Genomic DNA, 22,126 nt, shown 5'->3' with positions numbered 1-22,126 from the left:
CTGGGTTTGCAGGTTACAGTGTGTGACAAGGGTTTGCACTGAGACCATGTCTAAAAGTGATCAAAAAGTCATTCTTTTTAGTCCCTCAGTCCCTGAGTCCCATATGGCCAGAGCAGGGCAGATGGTCTAGTCTCATGGAACAAACCAATCATGAAATTTGAGGTCACCACACTGCAACACTGTTTAATCCAGTGGCTGTCACAGTACTACCCTTGCTTGTCCCCTGGAGTCCCTACCACGTAGCGGGGATCCCTCCACCCTACCATGGCCTCAGATCCGCCAACATCCTGGCCGGGGAGATGGCTGCTAGGTCTGGGTCCGAAACCATGTTCTGGCTTCTCCAGGCTCTTCAAAGCCTCCCATCTTCATATGGATGTCATCATTTCCCAGGACTCTTACGTGGCAGGCACTGAACTTTCAGAGCCCAGCTCCTAAGAGCTGGAACCCCTAAGAGGCCAAGGGCAGGGCTTTCCAGGAGAGCAGAGAGAAGGCCCCCTTGGAGAGTGAGTCGGCCTGTCCTCCTGCTGGAGAGAGAGGAAAAGGTGGTGAAGGGTCAGCAGGGCCAGGGGGAGTCAAAGCAGCTGAGGGAGGGGCAGGAGGGTGACTCACTTGGCACAGACTGACATCTCGGCCTCTTCTTCGCTGCAACAGACAGCACAGTGAGGCCTCCATGCAGACAGACCCTCACACCCCAAACTTCCCTTCTCACCAGGCCCTGGCACGGCCATTCCCAATCTCAATCTAGCTTTCCCTTGTGCTAAATACAAACTTCTGACTTCCCTTCCTCCTCCTTCTTCCAGGAAATCTTCCCAGACTGCCTTTCCATCCCTGCTACCATCCTGGCCCCACTCTGTCCCTGCCTCAGCACTTGGGAATAGCGCATGTGTTACGCTATTACGCCCAGGGCCTCCTGAGATCTGAAGCAGCACTCCTGTCACTTTCCTCTGCTTATTGCCCCCCTTAACCAGGTTCTTTTGGTCTTTTAGACTGTATAGCAGAAGGAAACTTTCAAGGACCTTTATAGAATCATCTGAGAATATTCACAGATCCAGAAAACACTTATAGGGCCTTCTCTGAGCTGGCAAAACCTGAGTCACAGAGAAAAATAACTCCAGCTAACTTCTAGCCCTCAACTTCCCCATTAATCACGTGGGTCTCCTGAAGGCCCTGGGGACTGAAATAAATCAGGGACATCCTGCCAGTCCTGCTTCCCTCATGCATGGCTCACCACCCAGATAGGCGCAGTTAAAGTGGCTGCACATCTGATTATTGCTGGAGAGAGTCACCAGGTTCCGGGCTCCATCCTGGGAGAAACTGGTGACCAAGAAGACTTCATGCGGGGGGATCAGCACCTCACGCTCCTTGGGAAAGACAGACAGGGCCTGGATTGGGGCCCCAAAGCAAGTCCTTAGAGAGAAGAAGGTGGCATTACCAAATCTGCGGGCCACTGCCTCATCCAGGGAGCTGGAGGTAAACTGGCCTAAGCGGACAGAGACCCCCAGCTCCTTGGGTTCAAATCGAATGGCGCCCACGCCTCGGAACACCACCTGCCCAGGTTCCCTGCTGCAGTCCCTACTGCCCCACAGCAGCTGCAGGGCCCGGGTCAGGTAGAAATGCAGGGCCTTGAAGGGGAAGTGCTGCATGTAGAACTCCCTGGAGTCACCGCCTGTCCGCACAGCCTGGTTCAGCTCCCGGTATAAAGGGTTGGATGAGTTGGTGTAGACCATGACGGCGATTCCGTGCTGGGTTTTGAAGCCAGGAGGCAGGCTGAGCCCTGGACACCTTTGCTCCCAGGCCTTCTGGGCTGTCTCCCAGGACTCCCGCAGCCTGGTATGGTTAGCCATCTCCTCCGCTAGCAGATGGACTGCCTTCTCCTCCATCTCCTCCGAGCAGCCCACATAGGCATCATCGAAGGTGTTTGGAGCCAGGCTCAAGTTCTGGATGGAAACATTCTGGGCCTATAGAGGTAAGGAAGAGAGGGGCCACACAGGAAAGGGTGTAAGTTCAGGGTACTGGGCAGAGGTTCCGGTGGCAGATCAGTTCAGAAACACAGAATCTCATTTCTGTGCCCAAATATCTGGGGTGTGAAATTTGGCAAGAGCTCAAGGGCTTAAATAACAGGCACTGGAGCCAGACAGACATGGGTTCAAATCCTGGCTTCACCACCTATGGGCTGTGAGATCTTGGGTGAGTCTCTTAACTTTTCTGGACCTCAGGTTCTCCACCTATAAATTGAGGATACTTCCAACCCCACAGGGTTATTGTAAGGATAGCGTATAGATCCTCACTTGTGTACTAACTAAGAGGGGTCATTTATCATTAGAGAGGTTCCTGCACTCAGTGGGACGTGGGGCTGGAAGACTTCCAAGCACCGCTCTGGCTCTAAGGCTCAGTATGTAGGTGACATACAAACGTATGGCCAGTCTCCAATTACCTGACCCCATCCCCATCCTCAGGCTCTTTCCCCCTCACACAGGTGCTAGACACCACAGCAAGTCACTGGCAGCTCTGAGGCTCTGAGTCCTCTCCTGCTCCAGAAGCCCTCATCCTCAAACCTGGGGGTGGGGACTGGGAGGAGGTCAAGCCCTGGTGTGGGAGGGGCTGCGGGAGGGCAGTACACAGGTAGCCCAAAGGAGTTTGTTAGGCTGGGCCTGTGGTGGGAGATGGGAAGTGACAGGAGAAAGATGCAGGCAATCCCAAGGGAGGACCATAGAAGGAAGGAGGATCACAGCAGGACCAATGGGTGGAGGTCGGGTTCTGAGAGATGGAATGGGAAGTTGGGGCTCCCTATAGGGATGGAGGTTCCTGAGAGGAAGAGGATTAAGAGGAATGGCATCATAGAAAAGCGTCCCTGGGAAGGCTCTTTGAGGAGTCAGGCCTCGGGTCCACCCCAACTGTTCCCTTTGTGGCAGCAAATGGTTCCCCCCAGTTACCTGCCAGGGGGCGTAAATGCGGATGCCGCTGAGGGTGTGGATGCCAAGGCAGCTAAGGGCGATCAACAGAGCCACCAACATCATCCCTCTGGGAGACTTGGAGAGTGAGATCCCGCTGAGGGTGGGACCAGCGACGGTGGAGTCTTGGCTTCGATGGGCTGGGGGACAGAAAGTTGGAGAGTTTCTTCTACAGTGTGAGGGGTCCCTGGTCTAGGACTTGGCCCGGTGGGGCGCGGGCGGTGCCCAGAGCAGCCCTAAGTGTGTGGGCGGGTCTTGGATTTTATCCTCCACCCACCCCACCCCACCCCCCACCCCCCGCCTCCACCCCAGCACAACCCCAGTCTCAGTTCCCCCACCTCCCAGCTGCCCGGGTGCTCAGCGCCTTCTGCTCAGGAATGCTAAAGGGAGAGCGGTAATTTGGCTCCGCTTGGAGAAGGGAGGGGACGGGGAGCCGGGGACCCACCTGGAGGTGGCGGAGGCGGAGAGCGGGAAGGGGCACTGAAGGTTCCTGGCGGCGGGGACTGAAGTCTGCGTTGGCGCCGCGCTGCCCCCTGTCCCCGGAGTCCCGCGGATCAATGAAGTCCCGCGGCTAATTATAGTGCCACTGGCGGTAACCCGACACCTCTCTTCCCCAACGACAAACACTGGGGTTCGGGGGGCGGGGCTGAGGGTCGTACTTAACTCTCCTTCCCAAAGACTCTGAGGTCTTTCTCCAGGACCCTTTTCTCCGAGCAAAACCAGTGCTAGAGGAGGGGAATTACGAGACGTGGTCTCTCCCTCGGGCGGCCCCTGACCGCCACGGCCCGAGCTCCAGACAACCAGGCCGAAGAGACCAAGAGGGTCCAGCCAGCCGAGAGGTCACCACTTGCGCGCTCGTTCATTTGCATACAATTTGCATATGGCGAACACGTGGGTCACGTGTGGTCCAGCATCTTAGCGGCCTCCACCCCACTCCCTTCTTTTTATGCCCCTTCCCTTCAGCAAGCCTGGCCCAGATGCAGAGCTCTCTCTCTCACAACCTCAGGGTCCAGCCCCGCCCCTCCCTAGACCCTCTCTCCCTTGACCTCGCAGACTCAGGTGACCCCATGTTTATCAACACTAGCCTTTCCCCCTCACCTCCCTGGGCTTGCCTATAAATAACCTGGCTCTGAGTCTTAGATGCCCACTGGGAGGTAATGGGAGAAGGGGCCAGCTGAGGAATCAGCAGCTCTGGGAAGAGCTTTCTGGCAGCCTGAACCTCTGGTATCATGGCTTTGTCTTCTCTCTACCCTCTGGCTTTGGGGAATTGCTTCTCCCATCCCGAGACCTGGAACCCCAAGAAAGACCCCAAGAGATGGAGTCAAACCTAGTCACTGAACAGGGGTCTTGAGTGAAGCAGAAAGTCCTCCAAAATCACATGGCCAAGGAGTGCTAGAGTTGGGACCCAGGCTTTTTGGGAATCTCGCCTTGCACCTTAGGTGAGTCTCCATGCTCACATGAAAGGAAAAATAAGGAGATACTCCCTGAGGCCAGGGGTACTGAATGCTGGACCAAACCCAGTGGGGAGGCAGCTGTTCTAGCCTGGATCCTTGATTTCCCTCTGGCTTCAGGGGTTCCCTTTTCATGGGACGTGCTCTGGCCCAGAACAGACTGGGCAGAGGCTAGTCCAGAAATAGATGGGGGAGTGTCACATTTCTGAGCAGCTGTGTGGGAGAGGTACAAGGGGTGGGGGACTGACGGTATAAAAGAGAAATCTGCCCTTCCCCTCCCCTGGTGGCCATCGCTGGAGACCAGTACCAGCTTCCCCATCCCGGAGAAAGTCTAGGTAAGGGGCACACCACTTGTTCCTGGGCACTGGGCATGAAAAGCGGTTTTTTTAAAGGGGAAATTTGAGGTATTAATGGGAGAGTCGCAGGAATCATTGGAAGAGTTTCAGGGAACTTTATATCTTAGTCTGTTTAGACTGCTGTAACAAAATACCACAGACTGGGTAACTTATCAACAACAAACAAACATTTCTCATAGTTCTGGAGGCTGAAAGTCTGAGATCAGCGTGCCAGCCTGGTCAGATGAGGGCCCTTTTCCTGATTCATAGCCAGTACCTTCCCACTGTGTTCTCACATGGCAGAAGGTGCTAGGGAAGTCCGTGGGGTGTCTTTTATAAGAACAGCAATCCCAGTCATGAGGGTTCATGAACTAATGAACTAATTATCTCCCAAAGCCCCCCCCTCTTCTAATACCATCACATCAGGCATTAGGGTTTCAACATATGAATTTTGGGGAGACACAAATATTCAGACCATTGCACCTCTGATGGAGAGGTTTGGGATACCTAGGGAGGTTTGAGGCCATTGGGAAATTTGGGGATTTCTGGGGAGGGATTTGGAGTCACATCCCCAGTAGGGAATGTTCATCAAGGGTCTGGATGAGGGGAAACTGACAAGAAGTGCCCTGAGCAGGATGAGAGGAAGGACAGAAGGGCAGCTGGGATAGGAAAAGGAGTTGCCCAGTGCCTCCAACTTCCTGGCCTCCCAGGCCCTCCCCACCACTTTGGCCTCCACACCATTCCCTGCAAAACTGGTCACTAAGTCACCAATGCACCTGTTCTGCAGTGCTCTACATTGTTGGCTGCACCCAGAAAGCCTCTCAGACTTGCAGCAAATATTCCAGGAGGGCTCACTTGTGCCTGGCCTTGGGCTGAGCTCTGGGGACACAGAATGGGTCATACCTGGTCCCTGTCCTTAGGGAATTCACAGGCCGGGGGGAGGCAGACGTTGAAGGGCAGCACAGTACGATTAGGACAGTGACAGGGGAAAGCACAGGATGATTTAGGAAGCCAGAGGAGTCAGAGGGCTTCCTGGAGGAGGTGGCTCCTGAGCGAAGCCTTGAAGAGTGGGTTGGAAAAGGGCATCCCCAGCACATGGAGGGAAGCAGCAGCGCCTCACCTGGAACTTTGGTCTGTACTGTAGAAGTCAAGCAGGGGTGGTGGGGCACGAGGCTGAAGAGGTTATGGCAGGCAAGGTCACAGAGCACTTCAAATGCCAGTGCCTGGAGGTTGGATTCTGTCCTGAGGGAAAGGAGGTAAGTTTTGTTTTGATCTCTTGCTTTTTTTTTTTTTTCTTTCTTTCTGGATGTCTTCTCATCCCTTGCCTCATAATTGTCATCTCTGCATTTTGAGATATTTCTTCCAGTCAGGTTTGCCACAGAGGGTTTTCAAGCAGGTAAGGAACATGACCAACTGTGCTTTAGAAACATTGTTCTCCCTACTCCGCGGAGCAGCAGCAGTGTGGATTAGCAGGGGTGACAGCGGAGGTAGGGAGATCAGGGAGAAGGCAGGGGCTGACCTGAGCCATGGCAAGGCATGTGGGGATGGGGAAAGGGAAGGAGCATCGAGGTTGGACCCATACTGTGCCCAGCACTAGTTGACAACTAATTTAGTGTTTGATGAATGGCTGAATGAATGGAAACCCAAGTAACCATCTTGGGTGACTGGATGAATAATAAGGATGGTAGATTACGCGAGACTCTTCTGTTGGCAAGTTCACGGGAACCACCCTGAGCTGGATGAAGCCCAAAGAGGAATTAATCACAAGGATCCCAGGGTATCTAACGGGACCCAAAGGCCAGAAGTGAAGAGTCCCTAGAAACCCAAGGAAGTGTCTTGCTCTGCCTGTGCCTTGGCTTCAAGCTGCTCTCTTTTTTCCTCAACCCTCCCTGCCTCTTTCCCTGGGGACCTTATCTCTTCCCTGACCTCAATACACCTATGACTCTCAAATGTCTTTTATTGTCCATTCTGCTCCATCTTGGATGTCTGCCCCTAGAGTGTCCACATGTGCCAAACTGAACTCACCAGTTCCCCTCCTAACCTGATCATTTATTCAATACATTTTTTTAATTGAGCACCTACTATGTGCTGGGATGAGCTTTTAAAGTTTCCTCTGTTTCTCCTCTGTATTTCCAACCCCGAGCATGGGAACCAGAGTTGTGAGCCTTGATTTCCCCTGTCTCATCCCCTAAATCCCATCAGACACCAAGTCTAGTAAATTCTACCTAGTAATGCTGTGTCCACCTCCACTGCCAATACCTTAGTCTGGCCACATGATTCAATGTCTGACTTCACAGTTCTCCTGCCCTATCACAAGCCTCTGGTACCTTTTATTGCTGTGTTTCTGCAGGGCAGAGACGGGGACAGAAACAGGATAGTGGAGAGACAGTGACAGACATAGTTTGCCTCATGTTTCCACTGCATGACCATTTTGCTGTGTGCCACAAAATCTCAGTGGCATGCAAACATTTATTCTCATACTCCTGGGTCTTCATGTTGACTGTAGATTGGCTAAAGTGAGCTTGGATGGGCAGCTCTGCTTCAGGCTGCCAGTCTGCCTCAGCTGGGCACCTCCCTGTTGTGGGCTGGGCCCAGGTCTGCTCCACTGGGTCCAGGCTGAAGGAACAGTTCTGGGCCATGTTCTGATGGTTTCTGACCCAAAGAGAAGACCACTCTCTTGGTTTGGGTTCCCCCAAAAGCCGACCCCGAGACAAGGATTGGGTGCAGTCAGCTTATCTGAAAGGTGATCCCAGGAAGTACCAGTGAAGGAGTGGCAAAGTGAGTTGAAGAAGAGAGAAAAGCTCCCCCGCAAAAATTGTGCGACCACTGTGGTCAACTATGTCCCATCGGGGACCCTCTGTGGAATAGAGAATCTGACTACCCTCACTGGGTGACAGCTGTCCTTGGGAACATTAAATCTCCTGCACTTTGGGGTTGCCCTGAGCAAGCTCCCAGGGTGATGGAGAAAGCCTTGGACACAGAAATATACAGAACACTAAGAGTGGGAAGCTGTCAGATGCTTGAGGACTATCCATTGCACCTGTGTTGAACTTCAAGATGAGCTGAGGGGATACGGGCTGGGGAATCAACAGTGTCTGGCACACTCTCTTTTACACAACACCCATCTATCAAATCTCAGGAAAGACTCTGAGTAGTCTTGCTTGGGTTATGTGTCCATCCGTGAGCCAATCACAATGGCCAGGGCATTAGAGCACCAGTTTGGGGTCATGTATTCCCCTCATGGGGGTACAGAGTGAGGAAAGCCCCACTTGAACCCATGGACTAATTTCTCCACAAAGAGAAGATTATAGAAGCTCAGGCTTTTCTGGTGGATTCCACAAGAGTTCAAGTAGTTTTTTGCTGCTGAATTCTCTGCCCATTAGCATTCTATCCTGGAATTAGGGAGCGGTATCTCAGGTTTACACCCCACTGTGATGCCTTTTTTTTTTTTTTTGCAGTACGCGGGCCTCTCACTGTTGTGGCCTCTCCTGTTGTGGAGCACAGGCTCCGGGTGCGCAGGCTCAGCGGCCATGGCTCACGGGGCCAGCCACTCCGCGGCATGTGGGATCTTCCCGGACCGGGGCACAAACCCGTGTCCCCTGCATTGGCAGGCTGACTCTCAACCACTGCACCACCAGGGAAGCCCTGTGATGCCATTTTTAATTCTACCTGCTCCGAATCTCCTCTGGTCAGCCCCTCACTTAAACCCACTCCTTGTACAAATGTGTTTCCATCAGGCTCTTTGGGTTCTTGTAACATGCTACTTGAAATTCCTCACTCCAACTCCATCTCCACCTTAAAAGAGCTTAAAGAAGCAGGGATGTGGGTTTTGTTGTTTCTGTTCATAATTTTATCCTCAGTGCCTGACACATTACAGATGCTCAAGAATTTTCTGAATAAATGAGTAAGCAGGTTTTGAGGGAGGGAAGATAAGTTCAGTTTGGGACATGCTGAATTTGATAAACTCTGCTGGATGCTAACTCCATTGCCCAGAGAAACTCACACCTCAATTTAAACTGTATACTGGCAATTAGAGGATCTTAGATTTGGAGACTCACAAAATTATAGCCACATAACATCCCAGTGTCTTAGGGTCACTGAACTATCAAAACTTAGGCCCCACCAGAAGCCAGAGGAGATTCGGGAGCAAGGATGCTTAACCTGAGTGAGACTGGGGCAGATGCATAACCACACTGAAATTTGTGTAACGTCTGTGTGAAGGTGCATATATCCATTTTCTGAGGAGCAGTTTCAGGTTTCATCAGACTTCTAAAGATAAAAAACCACTAACTGTATTACAGTCTGTATAAAAGAAGGAAAAGAGAAATACCCGAGAAGTTGCTGGTATGCGTCTAGAGTATCTCTGGAAGGATATACAGGAAATGGGAACATTGGTTAGCTCTGGGGAGAGCAGGTTGGGGCTGGGGGATCAGTGAGAGAAAGACGTTTCACTGCATGCTTCGTGGACTATAAATTTTGAATAATGAAAATGTACTACCTTTTATTAAGTTAAAACTTTAAAAAATTAAAATTATGGGGATTTCCTGGCAATCCAGTGGTTAGGACTCCAGCTTTCACTGCCGAGGGCCCAGGTTCGATCCCAGGCTGGGGCACTGAGATGCCACCTGCCACGCATCGCAGCCAAAAAAAAAAAAAAAAAATTACAGTTATGATTGATCCTGTTAAGTGACCAGAGACGTAAATTAAAAACTAGATACCATTTGTACCACCAGTTAAATGAAAATTAAGAGAGATTAATAATGCCCAGTGTTGGCAAAGACATGGAGAAAAGGGCACTTTTGTCCATTGTTGGTGGGAGGATGAAGTGGGACCTTTTGGATGGCAACCTGGCAGTGGCGCAGTGGCTATCTAAATGAATACTATTCAGATCCTTTAAATATCATCTTCCTGATATCTTTCCTATAAAAATATGCAGACAAGAGGACAAAGATTTATATACATGGATGTTCACTGCAATATCATGTGTAATAACAAAAAATTAGGGAAAAAACCCTAAGTGTCCCTCAATAAGGAAATGGTTAAATAAATTATGGATTAACTATATATGAAATTCCATGCTGCCATCATAATGAACAAGGTAGATATGCATGTGTGACATGGAAGGAAGTCCATGGTACATTGTTACCTGGGAAAAGGCTGTAGAACATGTATGTGTAAGCACACTTCCTTTTTCTTTTTGAAAATAGTGACAATAAAAAAACCCCAAAACAGGCTGTATACAGAAAACTATGTGTGTATGTATATTTAAATATATTACTTGTGTGTGCATGAGAAAAGGTCTTGAAGGTACATTACCATGGAAACATCAGGCATGGGTAACAGCGAGAAGGGGGACATGGAGGGAAAGCAAGAAAAGGGGGACTTGGGCTTTGTGATTCATTCATACACAATAAGCATGCATTACTTGGTAGTAAAATAAAAAAAGAAGCAGCACCAACTTAGAAACTGTCTGTTCCAATCTTGACCCAAAGCTGGGACACCTTCTTGGAGCCACTTTGGGCCCTCAGCGTGCCCACCCAGAGGATGCAGGAGGCTTCCCTGGGGGAAGCAGTACCCTCTGTACTCTCCCCCACCCAGCCCCTCTTCCCGCACCACCTGGGGGTCCCTGCCTGGCATCAGCTGAGGGCTTAGGGTGAGGGTTCAGTTGGCAGCAGGATTGCAGGGACAGAGGAGGACCCTCTGGATCCCCAAGCCCTGCTCTAAGCCTGACCCTGGAGTCCTGCTGTGGCCCCACCAGCTGACCACTCCTGGATCTGCCCTGTTCCAGCCTCATGTCCCCCTGAGGGGAAGCCTGGACCTCTCACTGTGGCAGTCAAGCTCCTTCAGGACTGGCCCCAGGCTTTCCAACACTGCAACTGCCACACTAGCCAGAACGTCTTTCACTCTTTACATCCCGAGTCCCTACCTCTAATACCATTGCTCTTCCCATTCCTGCTGTCCCAAACTCCTTTCCCACCCTCAACTCCAATCTTTTCTCTCCTACCTCCCCTGACTGAAGCCTTATTCTCCTATTTGTCCCACAAGACCCTGTTCACATGTCACCTCCTCCAGGAAGTCTCCCATGTTCCTTCCGGCAAGAAGGGTCCCCTCTCTCTTCTGAGCCTCCATTTCTATGTTGTGACTATGTGTCAAGCACCCAAAGGGGCCCAGGCTAGGTGTCAATTCATCACAATTTATTAAACTGTGCAGATTCCCATTTTCCAGACGAGGAAACTGAGACCCAAAGAGTAACTTGCCCAAGGTCACCTCCAACATGCAGACCCCTGCCATGATGTCTCTGCTGCTCGTGTCCATGGGCCTCATGGAAGCACTTCAGGTACAGTCATCCTCCGCTGACCCCATCCCCTAGCTGCTGGCTTCTGAACTCTGCCGGATGCTTCGCTTGGAGATCGCTCAGAGCTTGGAGATCGGACAGCCCCAGAGCCTGGTCTCGGGGATCTGTAGCTAGTAGTTCCCAATCCCCTTCCCCTCCAGGTGTGTCTGGGGCCCTTACTCTTTCTCAGCTCAGTGGAGGGGGAAGCTGGATAACAGGGATCCCGTTCTCCCAGGGCCTAATCTCTCAGTCCTTGCTGCTCCCCCTGCCTCAGGCCCAGAGCCACCCCATCACACGACGAGACCTCTTCTCTCGAGAAATGCCCCTGGACATGGCCCTGGCCTCCTTTGACGACCAGTATGCTGGCTGTGCCGCAGCCATGGCGGCGGCTCTCCCGGATCTCAACCGCACGGAGTTCCAGGCCAACAAAGTGTACGCCGATGTCTGGGCTCAGGCAAGCAGCCAGTGGCAGGAGCGCCAGGCCTGGGGGCCCAAGTGGGGCCTCAGCCCTACCCGTCTGTCCCCGCCCGCGGGCTTCCGAGAAGAGCACGGGGTGGCCCTCCTGGCCTACACGGCTAACAGCCCCCTGCACAAAGAATTCAACGCGGCCGTGCGCGAGGCTGGCCGCTCCCGGCTCCACTACCTCCACCACTTCTCCTTCAAGACACTCCACTTCCTGCTGACTGAGGCCCTGCAGCTGCTGGGCAGGGGCCAGCGTCCACCCCAGTGCCGCCAGGTGTTCCGAGGGGTGCAGGGCCTACGCTTCCGGCCAGCGGGGCCCGGGGCCACCGTCAGGCTGGGGGGCTTTGCCTCTGCATCCTTGCAGAATGTTGCAGCCCAGCAGTTTGGGGAAGACACCTTCTTTGGCATCTGGACCTGCCTCGGGGCCCCTATCAAGGGCTACTCCTTTTTCCCTGGGGAGGAGGAGGTGCTGATCCCTCCCTTCGAGACCTTCCAGGTGATCAATGCCAGCAGACCGGCCCAGGGCCCCACCCGCATCTACCTCCGGGCCCTGGGCCAGTGCAGCACGTACAACTGTGAGTACATCAAAGGTGAGCAGGGCACGTGCCAGCCAGCAGCTGGGCGGAAGGTGGCCTTGCCCGTCCCATTTTCAGAAGATACATACAGAGATATTAGAAACAGTGAGAAGGACCGAGTCCTGTCCCCCAGCCCCTCCACCCCTTCCGTCCAAGGAGAGACGTAACCTTCTTAAGTAGCACGCTTGCTTCTCGACCCTGGAGGTGTCTAAGCCAGAGCTGGCCACTTGCCTGCGGGGAGGCTGAAGAGGGTTTCCTGACCAACGCAGGTGTCTTTGGCCATCTGAGGGCCAAAGAGACGTGGTGTCAGGCTTTCCTCCCAGCTGGAAGCTGCTGCCAGCAATGAGTAAGCGGCCCACCCCAGTTTTCTGAGAGGAGTGTGTTTATTTGACTGAACAGAACCCCTGTGCCGTCATGTGTGCTAGCGGGGGTGGGGTGGGGTGGTGAGCCAGCAGTCAGGTGCATTACCCCTAAATTCCAGCTTGGGCTCTGGCAGGTCTCGGATGCTTTCCTGTCCATCCTCCCTGGACCATCCAGAGGAGTAATCAGGAAGATGGGCCCAGGTCCTTAACCTCTGAAGGGGCCGTGGGCTGCTGGTCCTCGTTGAGGGATGCCCAGGGGCCTGTGAGGCCCACTTTTCATATCAATAGTTAGAGGCAGGCTGTTGGCTGGACCCATGGACCACACCTCAAGGGATAAGGTCCAGCGTGGCTTCAGTTACCACCTTGGACAGCATCACGAGCGTGCACGAGTTGATGGAAGGTGAAGGAGACACACAAACTAGCCCCTCCTTGGCTGGGACAAGACATGGGAGAGGGAGAGGCGGGTGTGGCATGGAGGCAAAGTTACAGGCCGGGGGGGCAGGAGGAGTGCCCAGATGACCCTGGCTTCAAGGGCTGGCGCCTTTCTGGCCCTGCTATTCATGGGTCAAGTCAAACCCAGGCAAGGGAGGTCCCACTGTAAGGAAGCAGAATCAGGAGAAAACACACCAGCTTCTCCTAGAGCAAGTCAGGGATGGACCACGGGGCTCTGGAGTCCCTTACCATCCCGAGAGCTGCCGAGCCTTTGATTCTTTGCTGTTTCTTCCCTACAGACAAGCAGTGCAAGTCAGGGCCCTGCCGTCTGGATAACTCAGGTGAGGGCTGCGGGCATCTGTGGGGCTCTGCTGGGGGCTGAGCCGGCTATCCTGGGTCTGGGCCCCTCTCCTGGATGGACATCCCCCGTAAAATAAAAACAACCCCCTTTCAATCAAAAAAAGTAGACTCCCTTAAGCAGATACCTGTGGGAGGTTGCTAACCCTCCCCACTGAATGTGTATGTGGGAGATGGCCACCCAGCCTGGGGCCGTCCCCGCCTTCCCAGGAGCCCACTGACCAGAGCCCAGAGAGCTCCAGGCTGCACTGAGGCGACGGAGGGAAGGGCTGCTCCACAAAGTCCTCCTGGGCCTTCTCCTCCTCCTGCCGCAGAGCCCTCGGTCTGTTACTGCCTTCAGAGCTCTCTCAGACCACCTCCCAAGATCAAGGTCAGGTCTTGGCTTCTGGAGACCTGGGCTCTAGCCCAGGCTCTGCCCTAACTCTCTCTGTGACCAAACATCCCTCTCTGGGCCTCAGTTTCCCTATCTGCATAGTAGGCATATCGGACTAGACGGTCCCCAGGTTCCCTTTGGCTATATGACTCTTCCCTTCCCTTGAACACCTGCTGTGCCAGGTCCTGCCTCAGCCACCACTTCTCTAGGCGGGAACAGGCCATTCTCAGGGAAGAAATCACAGCCACCCCTCCCCCTCGGGTCCCGCCTCCTCCCTCAGGGCTCTGAGAACAGCAGATAGGAAGGAGCCCCAGCCACCCTTCTCCATGACACAGTACCACTCAGGGTTCCATGAATCCTTACCATGATCCAATGATGCAGGTAATGTCATCACCCCTGTTCCACAGATGAGAGAAGGCAGGCACAAAGAGATGATGCAACCAGCCCCACACACAGAACTAGAAAAGTGTTCGGTCCAAACAGCCTGGTCCTGGAGCTGAACTTGGAACCACCGTACCAGGCTGGCCCCCACCTCCTCAGATACCATCTCATTTTATCCTTACTGGACAACTATCGACTGGAAGGAGGTGGGACAGGGAGTATTATCCTCATTATGTAGTAAAGTGAGACTCGGAGACAGAAGTGACTTGCTCCAGGTGAGAGTGAGTTAGTGGCAGAGTCAAGACCAGCCAGGTCTCCAGACGCCAACTCGGCCTCTTTGAGGTCTGATAACATAATTTCAAGCACTGGGAGAGTTTAGGATTCCCGCCCCCCTCCCCATTCCCCATCCCAGTGCACCAGCAACTCTCCCACCAGAGTTTGAGCAGAGGAGCAAAGATCTGCATCACCAGATCCCACTCAGATCTCTAACCCTTTTCATCCCACCCTGCAGTGCCTCAGCTGTGTCAGTAGGAGACTGGGGGACAGACCTAATGACCTCTGGAAGGGGAACTGGGGCTCTCCTTGGTCTCATCTCCACCTTCCTCCCTAATTTTGTGTATCAGTCAGCTCACTCTGCTCTTTTCATCTTGTTTCTTTGTGTATCTCACATTGCCCCTAAATCTCTGTGCCTCTGTTTTCCCTGCAGCCATGGGTCAGGGCCCCCTTTCTGCAGTCTGGTCCCTTCTACTGCTGCTCTGGTTCCTTGTTGGAGAAGCCTTTCCAGAGAGTCCAGGACTCCTCTAATCCATCAGCCACGGAACAGCTCTGCCGTCACCTCTGCCCAACATGAGGCTGTCAGCCACATGTATGCTTTAAGCGTGGCCAAGATCTGCGGTAATTCCATCTGTAGGGAACTCTGGGATTTTCTCTGGCAGCTGCCAGGCTTGCTAGCAGGAAGAGGAAAATGTAGGGACTGGGCCTCATCCAGGGGTCTAGGAGTAAGACGGTGAATAGAGGTGGGGGGACTGCAGGACAGGTAACCACTCACTTGGAGATAGAAGATTAAAGTCGTTTGGAGGTGGGGCGATTGGGGAGAACAGTACTTGGCCATGGTATTTGCTGATACTACTCAAATGCTTCCCATGTACACCTGGACTGCTCCTATTCGCTCCTCCAGGAAGCCTTCTCTGGCCTCTCCACCCTGCTGGGTTAGGGGCCCTGCCTCTGTGCTCCCAAAGGGCCATGGTCTCCCAAGTCCAACTGTGAGCTTACGAGGGCAGGGACGGCGTCCGAGGCACAGAGGTGGTGCCAGAAGATGTGTGGAAGTCAGAAAGGAACAAATACCTTGTGAATGCTGGTTCCTGTACTGCCCCTACCTTGGGCACCTTCAAGCTCTCCGGATGTCACTGTGTGGGAACAGGGTAGACTGGATCTCATTTTCTTGTCAGCAAAGATGTAATTTCTGCTCTGATGCATGAGTCCTAAGGTCCCTAAGAGGCTGGTCCCCAAGTTCCACCACCATGGGCCCTAAGGATAAGAGAGGACATGGAGGAAGTGATAGGCACACACTTTATTATCAGTCGGGGCTTTGGGGCCAAATCCTTGTGTGGCCTCCTGCTCTGGAAACTGGACCAGGAATCCTGAATTCCCAGTTGCCATCCCTGAGCCCCCAGGTAGGGACAGGCAAGACCAAGTCCCTGTAACAGCAGCCACAGAGGAAGGAAGAGAAGACAGGAAGCGTGGCAGTTCTGTTTGTACTACCTGCACTCTCCTCGCCGACAGCACTTACACTCAGCATCGGAGTTCAGTTCTGTCCCTCCAGGACTGCCCTTTGATCTTGACCCTTCTTAGAGTCCCTCCTCTGCAGGAATCAGGGGAGCGGAAAGCTCTGGATTTCCCTTAGAGGTTAGGGTACAGAGACAATGAGTACTCCCTCTGGTGTGTGAAGTAAGTAGCGCTGAAGAGAGGATGTCCCAGGCTCTGAGGGCCAGTGGAGAGAGACTGAGTGGCCTGAGGGCCAACCACCACCTGGCCTGGCCATTCCATCCCCGTCTGGAGGTGCTGTGGCTGCAGCAGACCCCTGGGACTCACAGGGCCTGCACCAGCACGAGAAGGCTCATCACCAGAGCCATGGAGAAGAAGATGCCCAGGAAGAAACGGTCCATGACACGGGCCAGGCGCTTCCACTCCTCATGGCAGCGCTGGGCAGCCCTGTGTCTGTGGAAGGTGTTGGTGATGGTGGCTACATGGCGCAGCAGGGCTTCCTGATGGCACAGACACCGAGGCTCATGGCAAGGGCCTGCTGGTGGGCCAGCTTCTCTGTCAGGAGGCTGGGGGCTGGGGGATGACTCAGGAGGTCTAGACTGCCCACAGGGCTCCCCTCGTTCCCGCACACACAGGCCCCGCGCCAGGCGTCCCAGCAGGAGGGTCCGAGCCCAGGCTGGCACTGGGCGGGCACTGGGACCACAGTAATGCAAGTTCATGATAAGGATGGTGAGCGCTGTGGAGAAGGTGACCATGGTCATGGTGGCCATGTAGTACTTTCCTGCAAGAGAGGGAAAGGGAACTGAGGCCCCAAACAAGAACTCAGGGGGCCTGAGCTCCCCAACTGCCTGAGCACAAGGAGGAATGAGCTCATTCCCCCATAAGGCTCGCAGGACCCTCCAAGCCCAATGGATGGAAGCGGGAAGGAGGTAAGGGCCAAGGGCTCCCTCTCCCGCATTCCCCCGTCAGGTTCTCAGAAGCTACCTGCTCCCTAATTGTTCCCCCCACTGCTGGAGGCTGGACTCACCCACAGTCCCGTGAAAGTCACGCTCTTAAATAGAACCAGCATGATCTGAAGCAAGTTATAACAGAACCTTCCTCATAGGTGTGTGGTGCTGCTTCCCTGAGTTAATAAACGTCAAGTGTTTAGGAGACCGCCTGACACGCAGTGAGTACTTAGGATGGTTTGCCTGTGATTATAACACTGGGGATGTCGACCTTCCTCCATCAAGTCCTTGAGGAAAGACCAACTCTTTCCTCTGCCCCTTCTCCCTGGAAGGGGCCGCGACCTCTTCCCCCTCAATCTCAGAACGAGGCCGGACCCCAAGACGGCAGGCGGGGCCGCTCCGCTGACCCAGGCCGGTCCGGCTCCCACTCCTGCACCTGCGGACACCCGCGCACTTCAAACCCGGGTTGAGGGCGTCCTCTTCCGGCCCCCTCCCCCGCCACCCCGGGCCCTCAGAGCTCACCGATGAGCGGCACGCTCTCGGCCGGCGGCATGCTCTCAGCCAGGAGCAGCTGGAAGACCGTGAGCGCCAGCAGCACGGTGACGCCGAGCGACACCTTCTCGCCCGAGTCGGCGGGCAGGTGGAAGGCGAGAGGCGCCAGCAGCGAGATGAGCACGCAGGGCAGCAGCAGGTTGCACACATAGGCGGCGGCGCGGCGGCGCAGCAGCAGCGTGAAGGTCACGTCCGGGTAGGGCTCGGAGCAGCAGCCGTAGGTGAGCACGCGCCGCCGGGCCGGCATGCCCAGCACACGCCACTCCACGTTCTCCACGAAGTCGGCCAGGCTGGCGGCGGCGCCGCGCGCCTGTACGTCCAGCTGGTGCCCGCCGTGCGTCCACGAGCCGAACGTCAGGCCGCAGCGCTGCGCGTCGAATGGGAAGGCCGACACGTCCACGCGGCACGAGCTGCGCGTGATGGCCGGCGCGTCCCAGCGCACTGCGCCGTCGTGCCGCAGGACCACGTTGGTGCTGGCTGAGGCTGGCGCCTGCGCATCCGCCCTGCGGGCAGGGGGTGGGGCTGCCTGAGGCGCCGTGGCCTGGGAGGTAATGGCTACCCCTTGAAAGGGGTGCGTTTCCGGCCCGCTGGGGGCGGCACAGAGGGCAAAGGGAGCGGTAGAGAGGGCCCTCTGTGCCTTTGGAGGCCTAGCGGGGCCGGCGCCTGAAGGGCCCAGAACGAGACACAGACCTAGCTCAAAAGTTGGCGCGGGGCGCACGGTGGCTTTCCTTGAGTGTCATCTGCAAAGCTCCTAGAGGGGCCCTGAGGAAAATATGCGGAGCTATGTATTGTCTGGGAAGCACAGAACTGGCTTAGGCGGCATAAAGGACTACAGAGGGCTAAGCCCTGAAGGAAATCCCTAGGCAGGCCCTGGGGTGCCCTGAGAAAAGGGTGGAGAGTGCCATAAAGAGGCACTTGTGTCCCCGAACCCCCTCTGCGAGAGATACAGAATTGGCCCTGGACCACACGGAGGATTCCTAGGAGACACTCAGCCTGGGTTGGCTTGAGACAGCCTAAAGTGGAGGTGCCGTCAAGGGGCTGTGAGGTCCCTCCAGCAGGCCCTTGCCATGAGCCGCTGTGTGTGTGTGTGTGTGTGTGTGTGTGTGTGTGTGGTCAGGAAGCCCTACTGCACCATGCAGCCACAATTCCCAACACCTTCCTGGCAGCATAGAAGGGTCCTAGGGGAAAGCTTCTAGGGCACCACAGGAGCCGGGTTCGATGTGGAGGATGGGGGACAAGTGCATCACCAGAGCCAAGGGCAACTCTAGGGAGGGGTAGGAGAGGGAAGGAGCCCAGGTAGGAAGTACTTGTTATAGAGTATGATGTCCGGTCGCCACACGAGACTGCTGGGGATGCGGATGGCATCCAGGCCACCATAGGCATCAGGGTCCCATCGTAGGTAGGCATCTGTCCACTCCTGTCGGATCCACAGGTACAGGGTCAGCACCTGGTTCCGCTCATCCTAGTTGGGGGCAGAGAGTGGGCATAGATGTGGACAGACGTCTGCACATACCCTTCCCTGTGTGTGCACACTCACCTACAGAGCTCTGGTCAGCACCCGCAAACCTGACTTGCCCATACAGTTCAGTTCCCACCCAGCCTTGCTATGTGACCTTGGCAGGTCCTTCTCTTCTCTGGGCCTGAGTTTCCTCAGAAGTTACATGGGTGGTAATCTCTGCTAGGCATGGATTCAAGTGTGCAAAGCATTGGGCACACTGTGGGCACCCAACAGTTAGGATCCAACAGTTGGTAGCTGTTATTGTTGCTAATGTTAATGTTTACAGGAAAGAATTGATTGGAGATTAATCCCAGTCTCCCATTCCCCCATTCCTTGACACTGTCACCAGCACACTCCACAACTGTACAACAACCAACGCACCATGTCGATGATCTGGGACAACGTCACTTCCAGGGTCACGTTCAGAGCCTGGTCTGTGTCTGCCACAGGTCTCAGGGCACTTGTGTAGTTGGCAAAGAGGTCTCGGAACAGCTTGTGTGCCAGCCTGCCCTCAGCTCCGAAGCACTCTGGGGGACCAGTAAGAAAGGGTGTCCATCCGAGACCCTAGTCCAGGGGCCTCTGCTCACAACCTGTACCCTCCACAAGACTGAGGCCCTGTCAGCTGCTCCAGTGTCTCACAGCTGTCTAACTGTCCCTGTTCTCTGTCTCTCTACCTGTGGCTCTAGTTCCTCCCTGGCCTGCCTCCAAGGATAGATAAGGTGAAGGCCATAGTGTGAGTAGGTACTACCTTCTGAAGCAAGGCTGATGGGTTTCTTCCCCACCATTCCCTTCCCAAGGACCTGGATTCTGCTTGCCCCACCACAAATGCTGGAGGGGCTGGGAATTCCCTGGCAGTCCAGTGGTTAAGATTCCACGCTTCCACTGCAGGGGGCACGGGTTCAATTCCTGGTTGGAGAACTAAGATCCTGCATGGCGTGTGATGTGGCCACAACAAAACAAACAAAAGAACAAATGCTGGAGGGGCCCAAACAGATGGCAAGAGTCCCAGTTCTCAACCAGGCATCCAGAACCCTGTTGCCCTGCCTCTTCCAGTCCCTCCAGCCTGTCTCTGCTTCTCTAGCTGCACTTCAGTTGATGTCTTCAAAGCTTCTGACACTATGGGCCCCTCCTTCCTGAAAACACACTCTTCCCCGGGTTTTGTGACACATCCCATTGTCCTCAGTCCTTTTTTTTTTTCTCAGTCCTTGATTTAGGTATTGTTCCCCAGAATCTTGTCCTTTGCCCTTGTCTCCTTTTTTCTTCAGCCCAGATTTTTCTCCTGAGCTCCAGACCTGAATGTCCTAAATGTCCTGTAGGCACTTTAAACTGTGTAGGGCCAAAATATGAACTTCTTTCCTCCCACCACGTTCTTGTTTTCTTTTTTAAAAAATTTATTATTTATTTGGCTGTGCTGGGTCTTAGTTGCAGCACACGGGATCTTCGTTGTGGCGTGCGGGATCATTTCACTTGTGGCGTGCGGAATCTTTAGTTGCGGTATGCAGGCTCTTAGTTGTGGCACGTGGGCTCTTAGTTGCGGCCTGTGGGATCTAGTTCCCTGATCAGGGATCGAACCCGGGCCCCCTGCATTGGGAGCGTGGAGTCTTAACTGCTAGACCACCAGGGAAGACCCTCCTCCCTCCATGTTCTGAAACCTGTTCCTTGTCCTGTGTTCCCCATCTCAGCAAACAGCACTCCCCGGTGACCTCAGCTGGAAATCTGGTAATTTGTCTCTCCCTTCTGCCCCTCCTCTTTGCAGACCACTCTGTGCCCGCATCCTGTCAGTCATACTGCTGAATGCTCTTGAACGCTTCATCACCTCTCCAGCTCGGGCCCATCCTCCCTGCATATGGACCACGGCAGCAGCCGCCTCCTCCCTGCTCTCCCACCTCGGGCTCACCTCTCCAACCACCTGCCACACTTCCGAGAGATCAAGCTTTTAAACAAATGAATCTGACTAGACCAGTAGCTGCTTAAACCCGTTCAATGGCTCCCCAGCCCTGCTAGATAAAGCCCAAACTCACCCTTCGCGCTCTGGTCCCCCTGGCTTCCCCAGCCCTATCCCTGGGAGCTGCCCCATCAACTGCTCCCGCCCCAGTCAGGCAAGCCCCCTCTTGCCCTCTTCAGCTCCCCCTCCTCCACACTCCCCAGATAGTGCTTGCTCCCAGCACAGAAATGAAGAGAGGGCACGTGGAGAGAGGTTTGGGGAGCATGGGAACAGCAGCAACGCCCAGAGAGGCCAGGGCTGGTTTACTGAGCATACCTGGCAGGAGTGGGAGCAGAAGCAGAAGGCCCAGACTGGAGACAGAGATGCTGAGGCTGAGGCGGTGGCTGCCGGGCCCCATGGCCTTGCCGCAGCCAGAGGAAGGGCAGGTCTCTGGACAGGAGCCTCCTGGCCTGACCTACAGCAGCATCAGGCCCTGCTGGCAAGGATGGTGTGGACAGTCCCTGCAGGTCAGAAGGAAGACTGGGATCTCTGTTGAGTCCAACTACCCTGCAGGGAGTCCTGCAGCCCTTCCAGTTCCTTGACCCTGCTATTTGTACCTGCCCTGGGATTTTAGGCCTTGGGCCTTGGCATCTACTGTTTCTCCTTCTCTTCTGGCCTCTGCCTCTGCCCTGTTCTTCGCCCCCCACCCCCTTTACCTCTCACTCAGCCTCTCTGTCTCGATTTCCTTCTAGCCGTCCCTCTGTAACTCTTTCTTGGTCTCTGCCTCCCTGACTCTGGTCTTCCTCTCTTCCTTTCTCCTGCCTCTATTTCAGCCCCGTTGACTTCCTCAAGCCCTTCCCCACACCTGACTCTGGGGGAGCCTGGCACATTCTCAGCAAGACAGGGACAGGGACTCCATCAGCCCTGAGCCTTCTGAGGCACAGGACAGCAGGCCGTGCCCCCTTTCCCTTTCATTAGCTTAATTACAGAGTTGGGACACCTGTGTCCATGGGAACAGAGCAACTGAAACTGACACCTCAGGTCACTGGGACCTGAATTATTCAAATTCTGTAAGGTAGCACCCATGCTCAGGCCCAACTTGGGGGATTGGAGGGTACAGAGATGCCAGGTCAGGATCTGCAAGAGACTGGGGCTTAAAGGTGTGAGGGGACAGGGCCAGTGGATGGTAACTGTCCTCCCAGCTCTGTCATCATTACTGAATTCTTCAGGCTCCCTTTCATCTGTCAGCTGTGCCCTCAGTTAGGGACCGAACACATCTGTCTAGGCCGGGTGCTTTGTGCCAAGCAAGCTCTCCCCTCCTGGTGAGAGGGGTGCCAAGCCTTAGGCTGCTCCAGGTGGCCCCACAAAGCAGGAGATGCAGCCCGCATCTTCGCCATCCCACAGCCATCCCAGTCTGAGCCTCAGTAT

General features: G+C 54.6%; 3 protein-coding genes across 3 annotated transcripts; 1 reads left to right on the top strand and 2 right to left on the bottom strand.

The window, feature by feature from the left end:
• Window positions 1-417: 417 nt before the first annotated feature.
• On the bottom strand, window positions 418-3,079 carry ART5 (ADP-ribosyltransferase 5). The gene is given in 4 exon segments (XM_022565786.2): window positions 418-524; window positions 610-642; window positions 1,229-1,952; window positions 2,934-3,079. Coding segments are annotated over 4 exon segments (948 nt in total). The 5' UTR covers window positions 3,018-3,079.
• A 5,500-nt stretch (window positions 3,080-8,579) lies between these two features.
• On the top strand, window positions 8,580-14,833 carry ART1 (ADP-ribosyltransferase 1). The gene is made up of 4 exons (XM_022565785.2): window positions 8,580-11,074; window positions 11,346-12,123; window positions 13,202-13,243; window positions 14,720-14,833. The coding sequence occupies exons 1-4, from the start codon at window positions 11,012-11,014 to the stop codon at window positions 14,815-14,817; spliced, it is 981 nt and encodes a 326-aa protein (XP_022421493.1). The 5' UTR covers window positions 8,580-11,011; the 3' UTR covers window positions 14,818-14,833.
• Window positions 13,593-21,544, bottom strand: CHRNA10 (cholinergic receptor nicotinic alpha 10 subunit). The gene is made up of 5 exons (XM_022565784.3): window positions 21,035-21,544; window positions 19,156-19,301; window positions 18,584-18,738; window positions 17,247-17,779; window positions 13,593-16,558 (listed from the first exon to the last, which is right to left on the bottom strand). The coding sequence occupies exons 1-5, from the start codon at window positions 21,114-21,116 to the stop codon at window positions 16,101-16,103; spliced, it is 1,374 nt and encodes a 457-aa protein (XP_022421492.2). The 5' UTR covers window positions 21,117-21,544; the 3' UTR covers window positions 13,593-16,100.
• Window positions 21,545-22,126: the final 582 nt, after the last annotated feature.

The sequence above is a fragment of the Delphinapterus leucas genome, chromosome 7 (assembly GCF_059928025.1).
Source record: "Delphinapterus leucas isolate spDelLeu-1000000601 "Yukka" chromosome 7, BTC_Dleu_Yukka2, whole genome shotgun sequence".
Lineage (NCBI taxonomy): Eukaryota > Metazoa > Chordata > Mammalia > Artiodactyla > Monodontidae > Delphinapterus > Delphinapterus leucas.
Note: the sequence above shows the minus strand (reverse complement) of the source record. Positions and strands in the feature narration are given on the sequence as shown.